Here is a 21122-nt window from a genome sequence, read left to right as displayed (position 1 = left end):
GCAACTATGCGGTTCAGTTGTACAAATTCGACTTAATTAGCATGCCTCGTCAAGGTTGGCTCACCAGTGGAGTTATTGATGGATGCGCCTCATGTTTAATAGGCAAGAAGAGGAATCACCTTCTGCAACGGAGATTCTGGTTTAATATTATGCCTTTTGTAAGTGTTTAGTGTTATTGCTTAGTTTTATATGTTTGTTTTCATTTGGTCATATTATTTTTTCAGTTGGTCATCTTCTGTTTTTCAGTTTGTCATATTATGTTTTTCAGTTGGTCATATTATTTTTTAGTTGGTCATCTTTGTCTTTCAGTTTGTCATATTATCTGTTTTCTTTTGTTGCAGAACTATATCAATTGGATGTGTGCTGAGAAGGTAAAAAAGGTTAAGGTTTGATAGTGAAATTGCTGAAAATGAGATTATTTGGAAAAAGCTGGAGGGCACTAGTGAGTATGATCAGAAGTTGAAGGAATGGGAAGAAAAGAAGAAAAAGCTGGTTATAAAAGATGATGATTTATACTACAATAAATGTAAGGAAGCTATTTCTTCATGGGTGAAATCATTTCCAGGGAATGATATTCGAGAAGCTGAACTGGTTAGTTGTATTATTGTTAACCATTTTTTTATTTTTTTGATTTCACTTAGTATTATTTTATGTTTTATTAGTGTATGTTGTTGTCAGTTAGTGTATGTTTCATGTCAGGTAGTATTAGTTTATGTTTCATTTAGTGTATGTTTTGTCAGTTAGTATTAGTTTTAAATGTTTCAGTTAGTGTATGTTCTATTTCAGTTAGTGTATGTTACTTGTCAGTTAGTATAGTTTATGTTTCAGTTAGTGTTAGTTTCTAGTCAGTTAGTGTTGTTTCTATTTCACTTAGTGTATGTTACTTGTAGTTAGTACTAGTTTATGTTTTCAGTTAGTTTTTCTAGTTCAGTTAGTGTATGTTTCTAGTTCAGTTAGTGTATATAAATGAGTTGGAGTAATTTACATTTCAGTCAGTGTTTTCAATCTTTCAGTTAGTGTATGTTTTTGTTTCAGCTAGTGTTTTTAGTATTTCATTTAGTTCTTTGTTCTCTGTCAGAGACATTATTGCTTTTGCATCTTATGTTTATTTTCAGATTTTTGTTCCTGTTCACAAGGATGATCATTATACTGTCTTGGTGCTGAACAAGAAAGCTAAAAGGATTGAAAAATTGACAATCGTACAGACATGAAGGTATTGATAGATATAGCATGAGGAATTTAACGGTCTTACATACTTTGTACGTAGCTTTTGTTATTGTATTTTTTTATTCCATTTTATTACTTGTTTTTTAATTGTTCTTAATTTTTCATCTTCAAATGCAGTGTCGTGCTTTTGATTCTTTTATGCAAGTAATATGAGATGTCGTGATTTTGATCATCTCCACCATTGGCAAACATCAACTCTTTATTTCCCTTGGAGAAGCAAGGACAACAATATGATTGTGGTGTCTATGCAATCAAATCCATGGAGCTGTATGATGGTCAAAATGCTAACCATTTTGCACTTGTTGACCTGAAAAGGGTATGATTACTTTATTGTTTTTAGGGAGTATTTTTACTTGTTAGATTTCTGTTTTTGAAAGTTTTTTAATAGAAAAGGGTATGATAGCCAGTTAGTGAAGGACTTGAAAGACTAGCTGAAAAACAAAGAAGTCTAACTGAAGCACTATAAAGACTAGCTGAGAAATAAACAAGTCTAACTGAAGCACTATAAAGACTAGCTGAGAAATAAACAAGTCTAACTGAAACACAATAAAGACTAGCTGAAAAACAATCAAGTCTAACTGAAACACTATCATTACTAGCTGAAAGCAAACAAGTCTAACTGAAGCATTATAAGACTACTGAAAAACAAGCTGGTCTAACTGAAGACTATAAAGACTAGCTTATAAAAAAACAAGTCTAATGAAGCACTATAAAGACTAGTTGATGTTGTTGTTGTTTTCAGTTAGTTTTATTTTTTAATTGTTAATTTCTGTTTTTGAAACTTTTTTAATAGTGTTGATTTTATTATTTTTCAGGCAGCCACCAAAAACCTTGAGCGGTGCAGGCTTGCGCTTCGTCTTGTGGAGCATCCTTTAAACAAACTGAGAGAGAAAGTGAAGCATGACTGTTATTTTTGGTCTGCAAACAAACCTCAACTGATGGCAAGACAGAAGTTAAGGAAGGATAAAGAGGTTGTTCTAGATAAATTAGCATGTAATCGATCAAAGAGGACAAATAGAAAAGAAGCACACGTTTTACGGCGAAGGAGGGAGCATGAGGCGCAAGTAGAAGAGGTGTTGAATAATAAATTTGAAGACAAAGTGAAATTAGAGCAATTGTTGAAATTTCGTTATTCTTAGTTGCCAAACTTTATTATATATTTTTTATCTTTAGAATTGTACATTTACACTTACTTTAAATGGAATACATTTGTGTAAATGAAGTTGTTTGAAAAATTAATTGGAAAAATACAATCACCAACTGAAAAATGAAAAATCTAACTCATAATAATAAGTGTATGACATATATTTGTAAATATAAATTTTAAGTCTAACTGAAGCACTGTAAATAGTAGCTGAAAAACAAACAAGTCTAACTGAAGGACAATAACGACTAGCTGAAAAATAAACAAGTCTAACAGAAGCTCTATAAACACTAGCTGAAAAATAAACAACTCTAACTGAAGCACAATTAATACTAGCTGAAAAATAAATAAGTCTAACTGAAGGAAAATTAACACTAGCTGAAAAATACACATGCTAACTGAAGCACAATTAATACAAGCTGAAAAATAAATAAGTCTAACTGAAGCAGAATTAACACTAGCTGAAAAATACACAAGTCTAACTGAAGCACAATTAATACAAGCTGAAAAATAAATAAGTCTAACTGAAGCACAATTAACACTAGCTGAAAAATACACAAGTCTAACTGAAGCAGTATAAAGATTAGCTGAAAAATAAACAAGTCTAACTGAAGCACAATTAATATAAGCTGAAACGTAAACAAGTCTAATTGAAAAGTCTAACTAAAGGACAATAAATACTAATATTACTGAATTTCGAGTAGCTGAGAAATGAACAAGTGTAAATTTGAATACAATTACTGACTGGAATACAATTGAAAACTAATATTATTTGTACACTATTCAACTTCAGGTACATTTGGGGTTTTTGTTCCATATTCATTCGGATGCCTTGTCTTCATTTTACGCTTCTCAAAATGTCCTTTTACTCTCTTGTTTCCCTTTGGGGATCTTCCTTTTGTCTTTATCACCTCAGGATTTTCAATTGTCTGTCTTCGTAGTTCTTCGTCTTCGATTTCTTGTTGTTTTTGTTGATCGGTCTTGAAAACTTCTTTCACTGATTTGTATAATTCCTTCAACGACTTGTCACATAATGTTCTTGCATCCTCATTTGATTGACATATTGACACTAGGTTGTAGAAATTCTTGGTTATTGCATGTCTCCATGGTGTCCACAACAGTGCATTTTGGCTTTGGTCCTTGTCTGCTGTAATAAATGTTTCTTAGTCAATTATTTCATTTGACTAACTAAATTTTTCAGATAGCTGATAAATTGTTTCAGGTGGTGTGTTAATTGTTTCAGTTAGTTAAGTGTTAAACCCCACACCCCCAAAAACCCCCCACCGCTAATATCTCTCCTCCCACACACAAACAAAACCCCTAATTAATTTTCTGTTAGTAACATTAATGGATCAGTTAGTTATACTAATTTTTTAGCTGGAGCCATTTTTTTTTTCAGTTGACTAAGTAAATCTTTCAGGTGATGAGTTAATTGTTTCAGTTGGAGTCTTCATTTTTTCAGTTAGTTGCATTAATTTGTCAGTTAGTCATATTGATTTATTTCACTAACCTTGAACATTCTCCCATACTGCTGACTTTGCAAGTCTTGTCCATCTCTTAAGGATATATTGTTGTGGATTTGAAATATGCTGAACATGTGCATGACCCTTATTATGTGAAAGCAAAGCATCGCCGTCTCTGTGAAGCATTGACATGAGCACACATTCTGTTGTAGCCTCATCGTATGCTACTGTATGTGAATTGGTGAAATCTTCTTCTGGTGAGACTTCAAACAACTTCATCTCTGAGTTTTCTGTTGCAAATGCTCGTAAAAAGGATGCCATTACCCACTCATACTCTGTTTCAAAGTCATTATACAGTGCTAGTGTGTATACATCAGCTGCATGTTTTAGAAGCTTTGATTTGGATTTGACAGCTTTGGGACGTTCGTTCTGTTCGGAAGTTGTCACTAGTTTCATTGCTTCTCCATCTTTTCACTGTTTGCTCAAATATATGATAGAATTCAAACAGGTTTGTTGTTGCTTTTGCATTGAATGATATTGCCTTGTTTGTGACTTCACTTCTTTGTGATGATAAGATTCCAGATGAAAACATATCCCTATTTAATGCGGTGCACCACTTGTGTCTCTGATCATATACTTGATCGAACCATTCCTTTTTTTCGTGTCCATACATTTCCATCATTTTCGGCCACAATTCTTCAAAGCCTGATTCATTTTGACACCCCATCAAGCAGTTCTTGAACATGTTCTTGAAGTCTTCATTGGTCTTGAGGGATCCGAAAAGGCTTACAAAGTTCTTCTCTATATGCCAAAGGCAAAGCCTATGTCTTGAATTTGGGAAAACCTGTTTTAAGATAGTACATATTATGCTAAAATCACTTTCATTTGAATGCTTGTGAATCTAATTGAAATAGTAAAGAAATAATATGAAGACCAACTGAAAAATAAAGAAGTCTAACTGAAACAGTGTAAATGCTAACTGAAAATTTCATTAGACAAAATGAAGTAATATGAAGCCCAAATGAAAACTAAATGAGTCTAACTGAAAACTAAATAAGTCTAACTGAAAAGTAAATTAGTCTAACTGAAAAGTAATAAGTGTAACTGACAACTAAATAAGTCTAACTGAAAACTAAATAAGTCTACCTGAATAATAAATAAGTCTAAATTAAAAATAAAGAAGTCTAACTGAAATAGTGGAAATTGCCTTATCTTGATCAGTGAAAATTGTCGTTGGCTCTTGTTGACACATTGCTCTCTTGAATGTTTCTAGTAGCCATTCAAAGCTCTCTTCCTTTTCATTAGTTATGAAAGCACATGCAAACATTGTTGTTTTCCAATGGCAATTTATGCCAACAAATGGTGCCATATTAGTCCATATTTTTGTCCTATAAGTTGTTCGAATATCATAACATCTCCATATGCTTTGAAGTCCTCCAACATCATTGAATCTTGCCAAAAGTAGCTGACAATGTTGTTATGTTCCCCAAATTTCAGCCTGTAGAAGAATGCAGGATCATCATCTGCTCTTTGCTGAAGTAAGTCCAACACGCTCTGCATATCCTTTCCTTCAACCAATCTTGTTCTATACTGTGCGATATAGTTTAGATGGTCCCTTTTTGTGTGTCCCACTACTTCCTCTGATCCAGCCTCATGACACAAAAAGTTGTATGCATGCATTGGCTTTATGCCAGATTCAACCATTGTTTCTATTAGTTGTCCTTTTTGTTCATTATCTTCCTTTCTGATTTCAGATGATGTATTTCTGTTGTATTACCAACTCATGTTGTGCTGCAACTCATGAGCTACTACAACAAAGTCTTGACCAGGTTTTTCTTGCTTAAATCTGACCATGGCTTTGCATGCTGTTCTTGTTTCATTGACTACTCTTTCCTTTCTTTCCTTGGTTGGCTGCTAACATCTGGTATCTGAACATGTTGTTGTTGTGTGTCTTTTTCTTTTGGTTCTGTTATTTTGTTTGTTGATTTTGAGGTTCTTCCTTTGAGCAAACCAAGTAGAATTCGTATATTGAATTATCAATTCTCCTCCTCCTTAGAGTTTGTTTCCTAATACTAAATCCTAATGCTCTTGAGTGTGCTTGATATAAGTTGTAACCATCTTCGTGATCTGTAACGTGTCTCCCTATTTAAACTGCTACTGATATTCTCGTCTTGATGTACTTAGAATTCATGTTCAGCTGTGAGATTCATTGACAAAAAATAAGGACACTAACTGAAAGAACAGAAGCACTAACTGAAAACTAAACAAGTGTAGCTGAAAATAATTGTAATAGTATCAAATGAAAGAATCATTATACTAAATGAAATAATTTAAGGATCAACTGAAAAGAAAATAAGTCTAACTGAAAAATAAAGAAGTCTAACTGAGAAATAAATAAGTCTAACTGAAACTAAATAAGGCTAACTGAAACTAAATAAGTCTAACTGAAAACTAAATAAGTCTAACTGAAGAGTAAATAAGTCTAACTGAAGAGTAAATAAGTCTAACTGATGCGTATGAGGAGCATCATGTTCGAAAATGATATGAAATAGAGGTAGTAATTATGTAGAGTTCTAGTTCTGTTAGAATTCTATGTAAATCAGAGTTTTATGTTAATTAAGTGTTTAAGTTGATAAAGGAATCCTATTATACGTAGGAGACTAATTCCTTATCAAAGTCTAATTAGGAGTCATAATAGGCGTGTGATTAGGAGTGATTATTTATCTTAATCCTCAAGATAAAGATAGATAAGATTAGATTTATCTTTTAAGCTTTACTAGTCCTAGTAGGTTTAGGAAATCTTGTAGTATAAGTAGGCTATTTCGGCCATAATAATAAGTTAGAGTTGTTTTGTTTAAAGATTAAACGTAAGTTTATGATTGATTTTGGACGTACTTAATTCCAAGATTTTATTGTTTTTAGACAGTGAATCTAAATACAAGAACCTTAGATTTAGGCGAGTGAAACCTAAAACTAAGCGAGATTTGCGTGAGTTAGTGAGTGAAGCTAATAAACCAATCTCAAATCCTTTCGTAATTCAAGTTTAAGGTGAGTAAGCCATAAAAGTGAATTAGAATCCTTAGTGGAGATTAACTGAGTGAAGGTTATTCGAAGCTAAGCAGATTCCCGTTGCGGAATCATATCAAGTGGTATCAGAGCAAGGTGCATTGCGGCGGCGCGTGAAGGCGCGTACGGTATCCAAATTGTGCGATGTTTAGTTCTCTGGAAAGCTAACATACAAAGCTACATCGTGTCAAAATTTCAGCCTATTCCGAGCAGTAACGAAGTCGCAGTAAACGAAAACATTGGACGCAAATTTCTGTTTTTCGGGCAGATTACATACTGTGAGTGAAATAAAAACTGCATTCGATTGGATAATTATTTTTTGATGAAATTTGGGTCGAGTGTTCAGGACACATAGGGGTATATTGTGACAAAATTTCATGAATTTTCGAGGTGTTTTACTTATGTTTAAGATCTCAAACTCTGAGTGAAATTTTGGGTTTAGTTTACTGGAAACTTGCAGTTGGTTATTGTTGTTTAGTTCATATGGATAAATTTGATTTAACATTGAGCCTCGAACAAGCTCTTGTACGTATGCAAGAAGCCGGTGCAAGAGTTAAATTTTTGATGCAACAATATAAAGAAAAACGCCAGGAAGAAAAACAACAACTTCTTATTGTTGAAGGTGAACAAAAGAGCGAAAATTTGCCTGTGAATTGTATGAAAATGGAATCTGAAGCGAATGAGTTTGATGTCGAAGCCCTCGATGACTGTTCAGAAATTGGTGAGGCAATTGTCAACCCTTCAGACCGTGTGATTACAACAGTACATGAGGATAGCAAGCATGAAGATGTTTCACTTGTTGATCATGCATATACACAAGCGAATTTTGAATCCCAGTTGCATATACACAGCCGCAAAGAACATGTTATTCACAAAGAACAAATCTCATATTCTAGTGATTTTTGCTATAAGGATGTCGTACGTTGTCATGCACATCCACAAACTACAAGGGTTCCATTGTTTTTTCTCATACATGTACTTCGTCTTATGGATCATGGTTATCGTGCGTGGATGATTCCATGGACATCAAAACTTGAGGACAATTTTTTCAAGAAGGAGAGTATGATGCGTATGAGGAGCATCATGTTTGAAAATGATATGAAATAGAGGTAGTAATTATGTAGAGTTTCTAGTTCTGTTAGAATTCTATGTAAATTAAGGTTTTATTTAATTAAGTGTTTAAGTTGATAAAGGAATCCTATTATACGTAGGAGTCTAATTCCTTATCAAAGTCTAATTAGGAGTCAATATAGGCGTGTGATTAGGAGTGATTATTTATCTTAATCCTTAAGATAAAGATAGATAAGATTAGATTTATCTTTTAAGCTTTACTAGTCCTAGTAGGTTTAGGAAATCTTGTAGTATAAATAGGCTATTTCGGCCATAATAATAAGTTAGAGTTGTTTTGTTTAAAGATTAAACGTAAGTTTATGATTGATTTTGGACGTACTTAATTCCAAGATTTTATTGTTTTTAGAGAGTGAATCTAAATACAAGAACCTTAGATTTAGGCGAGTAAACCTAAAACTAAGCGAGATTTGCGTGAGTTAGTGAGTGAAGCTAATAAACCAATCTCAAATCCTTTCCTAATTCAAGTTTAAGGTGAGTGAAGCCATAAAAGTGAATTAGAATCCTTAGTGGAGATTAACTGAGTGAAGGTTATTCGAAGCTAAGCAGATTCCCGTCGCGGAATCATATCACTAACTGAAAACTAAATAAGTCTAATTGAAAACTGAATAAGTCTAACTGAAGAGTAAATAAGTCTAACTGAAGAGTAAATAAGTCTAACTGAATACTAAATTAGTCTAAATGAAAACTAAATAAGTCTAACTGAAAACTAAATAAGTCTAACTGAAAACTAAATAAGTCTAACTGAAAACTATATTAACTGAAAACAAAGTAAATTTAACTGAATAATAAACAAGTCTAACTGAGTAATAAATAAGACAAACTGAAAAAGAAGTTAATGAGTGAAAAATAGACTTTTGTTGCAATGTAAATGCTAATTTTACACATACTAACTGAAAATGAGTAAATACAATTGAAAATTAATTTTAGACATACACCTGTTTCTTTGTCTTCTTTTCCAGCTGATTCTTCATGTAATTTCTTTTTTTTTTTTTTTCTGATGTGATATCTGTGTTACGTTTTTCATTGTGTAGTTCAATTTGTAATGTGAGATATGTGTCAGTATTCTCATTGCTTAGATCAATTTGTAATGAACTTCCGATTTGTGAATTCGAATCTTCGGTTGACATTCTTGCTTGAACTAGATTTGAGTAGTGGAATGTTCAAATGAGATTTAATTGCAGGGAGAAAGTGGATCTGTTCGATATTTTGCGGTTGTTTTTGTTTTTGAACAATGGCGGATGAAGCAGATGAAGGGGATGAAGGTGTTGTTTTTGTTTTTTATTTTTATTTTTTCGGTCTTTATTAACGCGCGCGCGCGTGCTCGTCCGATGAGAATGTTGTGTCGGACGAGTCCGACACAATACGTTCTCAATATAAAATTGGGCCTCAATCTATCGACATAAGCTTATTGTGTTAGGCGAGGTCTGATGTCATACCTTTTTCCTAAAAATAATAATTAACGGAAAAACTTAATCTATACCAATATATTAATAGGCATGCGTGACAATGTATACACGCCACATGGCACCTCCACGCCATGTATACACGCCACGTGGCACATCTATTACTCCACTCGAATTGTTCAATGTGTACACAAGTGATAAGTCATGTCAATAACAAAAGTAAAATTAGCTTGCAACAAGATTTGAACTCATGACCTCTTTCAATTTTACATTATACAATCACCATCTCAACCAACTTTTAATCATGTTTTAAGTGTTCATATTATTATATTTATACCTTTTAAATGTTGAGTTTTCCTTAATATATTTTAATGGAAATGGGAAAAAATGCATATCAATTTTGTAAAATAGTACCAATCCGGAGCAACGCCCGGGTCCCAAATACTAGTTATTAACTTAAAGTTCGTAACTTTTTTTTATCCAAAATCATATTTATTAGATAATCGTACCTGCTAACCGAAAAATCATAACTATTGCATAATACTATACTCTTAACTCAAAACCATAAAATCAACCAAAATGTCATAGCCATAAACCCAAAACAAAAACATTTTACTGAAACTTATGGCTAATAATCCAAAGCCATAACTATTAAATCGAAAAATATAACAAATAGAATACAATTTATTATTTTCAAACTATATATTACCCCCAAAAACATTAACTAATAACTAGAAAATTGTAACTAATAACGTATAAAAAATTTTCTAATTAATAATTAAAAATCATGATTATTAACCTTATAAATATAATTATTTATCCAGAATCATACACATTGTTGAAAATAACGTAAATGTGAGTTTTAATGATATCATTTTTCTTAGAAATGATGTAAAATTTAAAAAAATGTTGATGAAATAAGGAAAAATGCTATAAGTTTGCTGAAAAATGCCATAAAAGAGGGTTTTAATTATATATTTTCTCTTATAAATAATATTAGTATGTATAACAATGATAAGATACATAAATAGTTGCAAAATAATAATTAAATAGGGAACAAGATATATACTCAAAAATGACATAGAAGTCAGTACTTATTATGATATAATACATACCAACAATGACATTAATTTTTTTTATAAATACATAAAATAGATTTAAAAATGACATGAAACAATTCCAAATGATATGAGATTCACTTGTAACATGAAAGAGTTTTATAATGACATGAAACAGTTATAAATGTTTTACCTTATGAGCTGTTGTTACACAATAATTTATGGTGTAACATATTACTAGGGGCGGTTCATTTATCAAGGAGGTCCTGTTCAATTAAGATTAATTATATTGGTTCTTTAATTGATATATTAAGAGTACAAAGATTACTTAAGTTTAAAATTTGCAATAGCAAAAAAATGTTCACACAATTAACATAATTGAGGTAAAATTAGAGGCGCTCTTTGTGTAAGTCGTCTCTTTAGATTTTGACTCTATTGAATTTCATTTATTGACATCAAGGCAATGGTTTATAGGATGAATAGCCATGTGTTACAATCTTGTCTAATACTATATATTTTAATGTTTTAATACTTAATAAGCTCATGGTTTTCTTATATTATCCCCATGACTTATTTTATTATCAGTATTAATGAAAGGTGTCTAATTTCATCAAGAGTTAAATTTGTGAAAATATTTTTTTGAATTATTAGACGATTAAGAGTGAATTTGCTGTTCGCGTTTGATGATAGTGCACGAATTCTTGATATCCCGTTGTCGAAATTTTGGCCCTCTGACTGCAAGTATTGATGGAGACGGAACTGTGGAAGACGGTCTGGGCTATAAAGGGGCCAAATAAACTGAAACATTTTGTTTGGCTTGCTTGCAAAGGCAGTTTGGCGGTGAAAGAAAGACTTTTTAATCGACATATAGCCCCGGATAACAAGTGCACAATATGTGGTGAAGTGGAGACAATAATTCATTCGCTCTTTTTCTGCAAACATGCGATGGACTTATGGAAAATTAGTGATTTTGTGCGGCATATACAGGATGCGCCAAAAACATCTTTTGCTGAGATATTGTTGTGGATGGTAGGCATGGAGGGTTGTGAGGAGCTGCGACATTTTGTAACCCTATCATGGGCCTCTTGGACTTATCGAAACAAACAAGTTTTTTAAGCCTCATCTCCATCTGCAGTTCATGTGGCTGCTGGTTTCTGTAAGCTTGTAGAGGACACGTGTGAATGCTCGAAGAGTGCACAAATCAAGGTGACTCCGCACCCTCGTGTACCATCTGCTGCAGCGTGGACGACACCCAAGCCAGGCTGGGTCAAAGTGAACGTAGATGCGCATGTGGGGGTCAACAAAGTGGTGGGTCTTGGGGCTGTTATTCGTGACTCGCAAGGAGGGTTGTTGGTCACAGCTGCAACGCGCATGAATGCTGCTTGGGATGCTCGTATGGCGGAAGCAGCTGCAGCTCGTTATAGAGTAATGATAGCTCGAAGATTTGGGTCCACAAATGTGTGCTTGGAAGGGGATGTGTTGTCTGTCATCTCTATTTTTGAGCAAACACATGGGATTTGCTCCTATCTACTCTTTATTCTCGGATGTACTCATTCTTAGTGTAGTCTTTAACGCTTTTTCGTGTTGTCATGTTAGGAGAGCGGGAAACACCGTTGCACATCTAATGGCAACGTGGAATGTGAACGTTAAAGCTGAGGTAGTTTGTATAAACTCTTTTCCCAAAAGTATTACAACTTTGGTGGAAATGGATTTGATTTAATAAAACGGTTTCTCGCGTTTGCTCTCCAAAAAAACATAAACCTTTAGTTTCATGTATAAAAAAATTATTGTTTGATTAATTAAGTTTGAAGTAATTTAAGGAAATCAAATTCGTAATAAGATAAGCAAAAGTGCTATTTTGATCAGTTTACTACTCGGTTTCATATCAATCATACTACTGCAATAAAAATTGTATGCATATATGATTTATGAGTCATATACCAACAACGAAGAATGTTTATATAACGAGTCAAAATCTATTAATAAAAAAATAGTATATCGGATTCGAAAATTTGCGGGGTCCTGCGCGGTCGCCTATGTCACACGTGCTCAACACCATCTTTGAATGTTAACCTAAGATGCACTCTAATACTACTATACGCTATAAATTTAAAATTGAATTTTTTTTAACATAAAATAATTATGCAAAAGAAAAAATTTGCCCACTTTAGATTCACCCTTAACATCACGATTTTGTAAATCCACTGAACTTTTTCTTTTTCTCAACCATCTTATTCTGATCTTATTTTACTTCAATAAAAACAAAAACGTCGAGAACTAATAAATGGAGTTAAGAGAACCACTCATAATTCTAAATGTAATGTGGGAAATCTATAGATAGCAGTGACTAGCATAGCATGATCGGAGCCAATACCACGAAAAATAGAGGTAACTAGGTCAACATTTGATATTAGTTCGTTGATAGCAACCAATAAACCCACATGATTTTGGTATGTTAAAGACATTAAGAAATAGATAATTTCCATAGAGAGGTTGGAAGCGAAGATTAATAGCATTAGCAAGCGATTGTTGTGCGAAATTTTGTGGCAGACAAGACCAAACGTCATGTGAGGCTTGTTTGAAGACCAATATCTTGAGCAAGGCAAGAACATATTTGGTTAGAGTCGCATTGCTTTAACTGGCAAGAGTTTGATTAGTTTGAACTCATGAACTATAATGACTAGAGATTCATTGTTTTTCCATTATGATATGACTAATATATATATATATTAGGATATTAATGATGTTTATAATTATGTTAATCTATTCCTAGTTCGACTCATATTAGGACTTTGCCCTTTAGGTTGTATGTATTGATTTTGATATAAAGGAAATAGAACAAGTTTGATCAAACTTAACATGGTATCAAGATCCATATATTAAACCTAGAACTCGAAATTTGCTTTTCACAAAAAAAAAAAAAAAAAAAAAATTCAAACTAAACTCGAAACCACCTGTTGTAGATGGTGATGATGCTGCCTCACCATTGATGGTTATGAAGGATACAAAGCTCATTCACTTGGTTGGTGATCGTCTCTTTCTTCTTAAGTTGTAATAGCCTATAAATAGTCGAATGCCTTGCAATGAAAGAACATGACTTTTATGACTTAACCAAAAAAACGTGTGTTTTTATCTTTGCCAATTACTTTGTATTCTTGGATTGGAATTCAAGTGTTTAGTGCCTATTCTTAATTAACTTTGGCTAGTTAATTTGTGTTTTTAGGAGCTTTTAAGTTGCCTAATGGTGTGACTTATCTAAGTAGTTTAAAAGATTGCCATTCAATCGAGCTTGTGGATTTAAGTGTTTTTATTGTTTCCTTTGTTTCCCTCTTGTGTAATTCGAGTGTAGCTCCAATTATACAACATCTTGGTATCACAACTAAGCTTAAATCCTAACCATTTCACCTACCATTAGACCCCAAGCACACTCCCAAATTTGTCCCAAACAATAACCCTACAACCGCTAACACAACACTGCTCAAATTGAGCTTGTTTAACCATGGGAGATGGATCTAATCCCCCTCCCAATTGCAAGTCTAAGTAAGGAAACTCTCAATAAGGCTCAATCATAAAAGAGAAGGAGGTGATGATTCGGATGATGCAAGTGATGTAACTTTGCAACCTAGAAGGCCTAATCCTCGTCCTTCTAATGATATCAAGGTAGATATACCTAATTATGATGGCAAACTTGATCCTAATAAGTTTGTTGAGTGGATTAGAACCATTGAAAGAGTGTTTGATTACAAACAAGTGCCGGAAGACAAGAGAGTTAAGCTTGTAGCTTTGAAATTGAGGAAGTATGCCTCAACATGGTGGGCAAGTGTATGTGCCAAGAGAGAAAGGATGGGGAAGGAGAAGGTAAGGAAATGGGAGACAATGAAGAAACTCCTAAAACAGAAGTTCTTGCCTACATACTATGTACAAGAGAACTTCTCGAGGTTCCATCACCTTCACCAAGGAACTAAGACTGTTGAGGAGTATGCAAGGGAGTTCGAAGCTTATATCATGAAATGTGATGTAATGGAGGATGAACCTGAAACATTGGTGCGTCTCCTAGGAGGCTTAGACCCTTCTATTGCAAATGTTGTTGAGTTACATTCATACTCAACCTTAGAAGAGCTAGTTCTGTTAGCTCACAAGGTAGAATGCCAAAACAAAAACAAATCAAAAGGTAAATAGGATTCTTCTCTCCCTTTTACTAAAACCACCCCATATTCTAAGCCAAACAAACCCCTTCTAAACCAAACACATCCTACACTTCTAAACACCTCAAAAGAATGAAACCGAACCCACTGTACCAACCACCCCTCGACGGTGTTATAGGTGTCAAGGACTCGGGCACATTGCCTTTGAATGTCCTAACAAAAAGGTTGTCACTCTTGCGGAGTATGAGGCAGTGGATGAGGGATATGAAGAGGAGGAGGAAGATTATATGGAGGAGGAAGAAGAAGGGCGTTACATAAGGCCAGATGATGGTGAATGTTTAGTAGTAAAGAGAACTCTTAGTGGCATAACTACTAATGAAGATCAAATGCAACGAGAGGCTATCTTTCATACAAGATGTACTATACGAATCAAAGTTTGCTCCTTAATCATTGATGGAGGTAGTTGCACTAACGTGGCTTCCCAAACCTTAGTCACCAAACTAAACCTAAACACTACCTCTCATCCTAACCCCTATGTGATTCAGTGGTTAAACCAAGGGAAAGGTATACATGTTTCTTCACGTGTATTGCTTGCTTTTACTATTGGAAAGGAGTATAATGAAGAGTTGTGTTGTGATGTAATTCCCATGGATGCGTGCCATGTCCTCTTGGGAATACCTTGGATGTTTGATAGGAAGGTAATTCATGATGGCTACAAGAATACATATGCCTTTGTGAAGAATCAAAAGAAAATTGTGTTAACTCCTTTATATCCGAGGAAAAAAGAGCACCCTAACAATCAAACGAAGAAACCCGTGCCCTTAAACACCCTCATTGAATCATCCTACCATGAGTATGAATCATTTTAAGAACTCATCTTGAGTGTTTTAGCTGAAAAACCAACCCTACCCATCGAGCCACAACACCCCTTTTGAACCCCTTTGCTTAAACGATTATCACATGTTTTCCCACGAGAAATACCCTATGGCCTACCCCCTAAATGAGACATCCAACAATAAATTTACCTTGTTTTCGGAGTTAGCCTACCTAATAAACCTGCCTATTGAACAAACCCAAAAGAAACTGAAGAAATAAGAAGGCACGTGGAGGGATTGAAGGAGAAAGACTTGATTACGGAGTAGCCCTTGTGCTGTTCCTACATTGCTTGTGCCAAAGAAGAATGGTGAATGGCGCATGTGTGTTGATAGTAGGGCCATCAACAAGATTACTATAAAGTATCGTTTTCCTATTCCTAGGTTAAATGATCTTTTAGATGACTTACATGGTCCGAAAGTATTCTCAAAGATATACTCAAGGAGCGGCTATCATCAAATTCGATTTCATGAAGGGGATGAGTAGAAGACTACCTTTAAAACAAATGAAGGCTTGTATGAATGGCTAGTGATGCCATTTGGATTATCAAATGCACCAAGCACATTCATAAGATTGATGAACCAAACCTTGAAACCTTTTCTTGGTCAATTCGTAGTGGTGTATTTTAATGACTTATTGGTTTATATCAAGAGTGAATTAGAGCATGTTGATCCTCTACACCAAGTATGTGAAGTTTTCGAGAGAGAACCATGCTATGGAAAACTTAATAAGTGTCATTTCTTCTCAAATTAGGTTGTATATCTTGGTTTTCTTGTATCACACGAGGGTATTGAAGTGGATGAAAAGAAGGTGCAAGCCACTAGAGAATGGCCTATTCCATGTTCAATCCAACAAGTAAGAAGTTTTCATGGCCTAGCTTCTTATTATAGAAGATTTATTCGAGATTTTAGTACTCTCATGGCTCCTATCATTGAGATTACTAAACTGAAGCAATTTGAATGGAGTCCCCAAGCACAAAAGACCTTTGAAGAGGTTAAGATACGCCTAACCATAACACCTATATTAGCCTTGCCAAGCTTTGAAGATATTTTTGAGGTAGAATGTGATGCATATGGAGTTGGTATTGGTGCGATCCTCTCTCAAAATGGATGACCCATAGCCTAATTTAGTGAGAAACTAAACGAAGCTAAAAGGAGGTATTCTACCTACTATAAAGAGTTCTATGCTCTTGTGAGGTCCCTTGATCATTGGAGGCACTACTATATTGCAAAAGAATTCATCTTGCACTCGGATCATGAGGCCCTCAAGTTTTTGCAAAGCCAACAAAAACTTCAACCATACCATGCTAAGTGGGTAGAGTTTTTGCAAGTTTATCACTTTGTGATCAAGCATAAGTCCGAGAAGATGAACAAGGGTGTTGATGCCTTGTCAAGAAGATACTTGTTGTTTACTTCTCTTAGGAACTGAGTCATTGGTTTGGAGGTATTGAAGGAAAGTTTTGTTGATGATCCAGATTTTGGAGAGCTCTTTGCAAAGTGTCATGTTCATGCTAGTGGAGACTATCATGTTTATGATGGATTTCTATTAAAAAACAAGAGATTATGCGTGCCTAAACATAGTGTAAGGGAGTCTCTAATTCGAGAATTTCATGAAGGTGGCCTTGCTGTACACTTTGGTATTGAGAAAATCTATACATTGGTAAGTGACTACTTCTTTTGGCCTCGATTAATGAAGGATGTTGAGTACATATAGTGAAGAGATGTGCAGCTTGTGAACACGCAAAGGGACATAAGCCTAGATTTTGTCACGGGGCTTCCTAGGACAAAACACAACAAAGATGCAGTAATGGTGGTGGTTGATAGGTTCTCAAAGATGGCTCATTTCATCCCTAGCCATACTACTCATGATGCGGTTCAAACGACCCTTTTATACTTCAAAGAGGTAGTTCGTTTGCATGGTGAATGATAGAGATACAAAGTTCTTGAGTCACTTTTGGCTTACATTGTGGAAGAAGATGGAAACCAAGCTCAAGTTTAGCACATCATCACATCCACAAACTGATGGCCAAACCGAGGTAACTAATCGAACCTTGGTTACCTTGTTGAGGGCTTTATCTACTAAAAGTCCAAGCCAATGGGAGGAAATGCTACCCCATGCTGAATTTGCATATAATAGGCTGCCTCATAAGATCACTGGAATGAGTCCTTTTGAAGTTGTCTATGGGATCAATCCATGTACTCTTGATTTGGCTCTCCTACCAATTAGAGACAAGTTTAGCAAGGAGGGTGAAGAGAGACCAAGAAGATTAAGAAGCTACATGAGCTTGTGAGAGCAAGAATCATCCATAGCTAATGAAAAGATCAAGCAACGAATTGATAAGAGAAGGAAAGATGTTCAATTCTCTCCTAGAGATTGGGTGTGGATTCATCTAAGGAAGGAGTGTTTTCCTTCCAAGAGACGTTCTAAGTTAAGCCCTAGAACTGATGGTCCTTTCAAGGTACTTGAGAAGATCAAACCTAATGCCTACAAGATTGAATTACCAGGTGATTATGGTGTATCTTCTACTCTTAATGTTTTGGACCTTAGTCCATTTATGAAGATGAAGTCGATCTTCCAAGTTTGCGGTAAAAATTTTCTCAAAAAGGGAGGATGTTGTAAATGGTGATGATGCTGCCTCACCATTGATGGTTATGAAGGATACAAAGCTCATTCACATGGTTGGTGATTGTATCTTTCTTATTAAAGTTGATGATAAGATGAATGCTTCTTCCATGGAAGTCTTTAATTTGATTCATTAAGTTATATCTTTCTATGTTTCATTCGAATAAGTTAGATGTTAGAGTCCTTAAATCCATAGGAGTTTCATTGTTTTTGTCATTCATTGTTGCGTACATGACATGTAGTCATGCTAGTTGTTTTAAGTTGTTTTTATTATGTAGTCTTGTTAAGCCATGTAATCTCGACATTTTCCTAGCTTAGGATGTATTGGAGCAAGTTCAAATGCAGCTTAGAAGATGTAGAAGGAAGAAGGAGAATGCAACGTGGAAGTGTGTGCAAGTGGCATGAGAATAAGGAGTTGTTACACCCTCATTCACACGTCCAACTTAACCATTAACCCTATAATTTAGGCGTTCCAAGGACGGAGTTCAAGTAGTGCAAGGACTGCTAGGAGCACATCAAGCCACGCATCATCAAGTAACATAGAGGCGCCTTGAAAATAGGAGTGTTGTTAGTACATGGCTGTTTAAACTTAGTCGTTGTACTTAGTAACTCCTAGTTAGTTATGCACATTGTAAATCATGTCAAAAAATTGATTCCTAGATTTCCTAGGTTAAATATACCAACCAATTCATCTAGCTAACCTTAACCTTATTATAAAGATAGAGAAAGAAAAAGAAAACAAGAAGAAAAAAAAAAAGAAATTAGAACTTTAGGACCAACTACTTCCTTTAAATTCTTCCTCCACGACACTTTTCATTCCTTCTCTTCTACCTTTTGTTTCAACCAGATACTTCCATTAAAATTGCAAAACAATCATCACTCATCCACCTTCAACATCTCTGGATTTTGTAGATTTTTCGAAGAGGAACATATTGTTCTTGTGCTTGCGATTTCGGGTTGAGAATCGGGTCAAAGAGCAGTTTTTGGGGTTCTTTTTATAGAGTAATTTCACAGTCAGTTACTTCCCTTAATCAAGTAAGTCATAATATTAAGTGTTAATTTTGTATTTGGTTGATTATCTGAATTTGGGGTTTCTGTAAATTAGGGTTCTTTAATAAATTGGGGACAAATTTCTATTGTACGAAATTTGTGTAATTGGTTTATGATTGATGTTTAATTCAATTTAGTTATCATAATTTCGAGTTGGGCTTGCAAAATTATTGTTCTCGAAATATGTTCTAAAATTTGTGGTATGTTGGATTGTTTCTAAATTGCCTAGTTCGAATTATAAGCCCATTATTATCGCAGAAAAATTTGTATGGAAGTAGTAGTAATATTATTTTAGTATGGTGACGATAGGAAAACGTGGTATTCTTACTATGTCTAAAACCAGTGATCACCATTATGTATATCAACCACATCATGTTGACTACAAACTTTGGCAGACCATCAGGTCTTCAACTTGGTTCACATTTAATTTGCTTAAGATATTGTTGAACAAATTAACATATAGTCTCAACAAGTATTCTAATCCATCAGATTAGCAGGAGTTGGATGATATTCTAAAATGCTCAATAGTAGGTACTATATCTTCAATAATTTCGGGTAAACGAGATTTTTATATATATCATTATTACGACCATCCAAGTTTAACCAATTTGCACAATTTGGTATCTTTGACCGTTAACCTATTGATTTTTGTGATCTTTTGTACTAAGTTTAATTTAATTGAAATGTGGTTATAATCAGTGAAAGCTCATTAGCTAGGTAATGCCATTTATAGGTGCATTATGTGAAGTATAGTCAAATGACTTATACTATATTATCATATTATAGATTGCGGGTTTGTAGAGGAACCTTTTTGACTTGAGATTGAGATTCATTGACTGTGATTGCTGATAAGGTAAGATTTCTTACTATGTTTGTACAAAGGAGTTCAAAATTTTTTTTATATCGTTTTGGAAATTTATTTCTAAGAATGAGATAGTTTTTATGGTTTGTTTTTATATATTAAGATTTGAGTAGTTCTCGATATTTTACTGAAAGAAGTATGAGATTTATATTAAAAGGAGGAAGTTCCTCATTGTTACCAAGTTTAAAGAAAATGCGAGGTTTTCCCGTAAGCAATATTCCTCAAGTATGGAAGTAGTTGATGTTAACAATGTCTCAACAATGTATTTTAGTAGTTGGGAGTATATTGATCAATACTCTTGTCATTCATCTTCCTTCTTGGTACGTTCTCAAGTTAGGGGTATGCATACTAGGAACTTTGGTATTTACCTTATCTAGTGAGCCTAGCTAGCTCATTGGATTGTTATTACTTCCTACTCACGAGTTACGAAAGGTTATATTTCAAAATTTTAAAGAATGGTTTAGAACGAAAGAAAGAATGGATCAGAGGTTGTTGAAAAGTTAATACTATATATATATATATATATATATATATATATATATATATATATATATATATATTATAATATAAATATTATATATATATATATATAATCTGTGCAGCTTTTAAATGAACTTGCAAGATATTCCTATATGTATTGCCTACACATTGAATATTTTTATTTTATACAGTATTAAATCTTCCTCAGCCTTTTGTTGATATTATAATGTTGTAATGTGCAAGGACTTGCATTGTTAGGTTATAGTTGGGTTAAAGAGTGCATTGGATCTCATTTAGTTTAATAAGACTTTGAAAGACTTTTGTTATTATTGATTTGACTTTAGAACCTATATTAGTTTTTAATAATTATTTACATTCTATTTAGGTGGTCTGTAATAATTATTTAAAATTTATAGTTTATTATTTTAGTTAGAACTATTAGCCTTACTATTATTATTATTATTAATTATCGTGGCGTAGCACCTTTGGATTTCCCAGTTATTTATTATAAGTTGTTTTCAGAAGTATCAGAATTTCGGGGTGTTAAACCTATTCAATTAAGGAAAAATTGATTCTAATAATTCAACCTTTGGGCTGT

At 33.9% G+C, this 21122-nt stretch overlaps 1 protein-coding gene across 1 annotated transcript; it reads left to right on the top strand.

Annotated features, from left to right (window-relative positions):
* Positions 1-1420: 1420 nt before the first annotated feature.
* On the top strand, positions 1421-2429 carry LOC109133909 (uncharacterized). Its single transcript, XM_057396125.1, has 2 exons — positions 1421-1543; positions 2043-2429. The coding sequence occupies exons 1-2, from the start codon at positions 1487-1489 to the stop codon at positions 2364-2366; spliced, it is 381 nt and encodes a 126-aa protein (XP_057252108.1). The 5' UTR covers positions 1421-1486; the 3' UTR covers positions 2367-2429.
* The last annotated feature ends 18693 nt before the right edge of the window (positions 2430-21122 follow it).

This window comes from Beta vulgaris, chromosome 7 (genome assembly GCF_026745355.1).
Source record: "Beta vulgaris subsp. vulgaris cultivar EL10 chromosome 7, EL10.2, whole genome shotgun sequence".
Taxonomy (NCBI): domain Eukaryota; kingdom Viridiplantae; phylum Streptophyta; class Magnoliopsida; order Caryophyllales; family Amaranthaceae; genus Beta; species Beta vulgaris.
The sequence above is the reverse complement of the archived record's forward strand: the minus strand, read 5'-3'. Positions and strand labels throughout refer to the sequence as shown.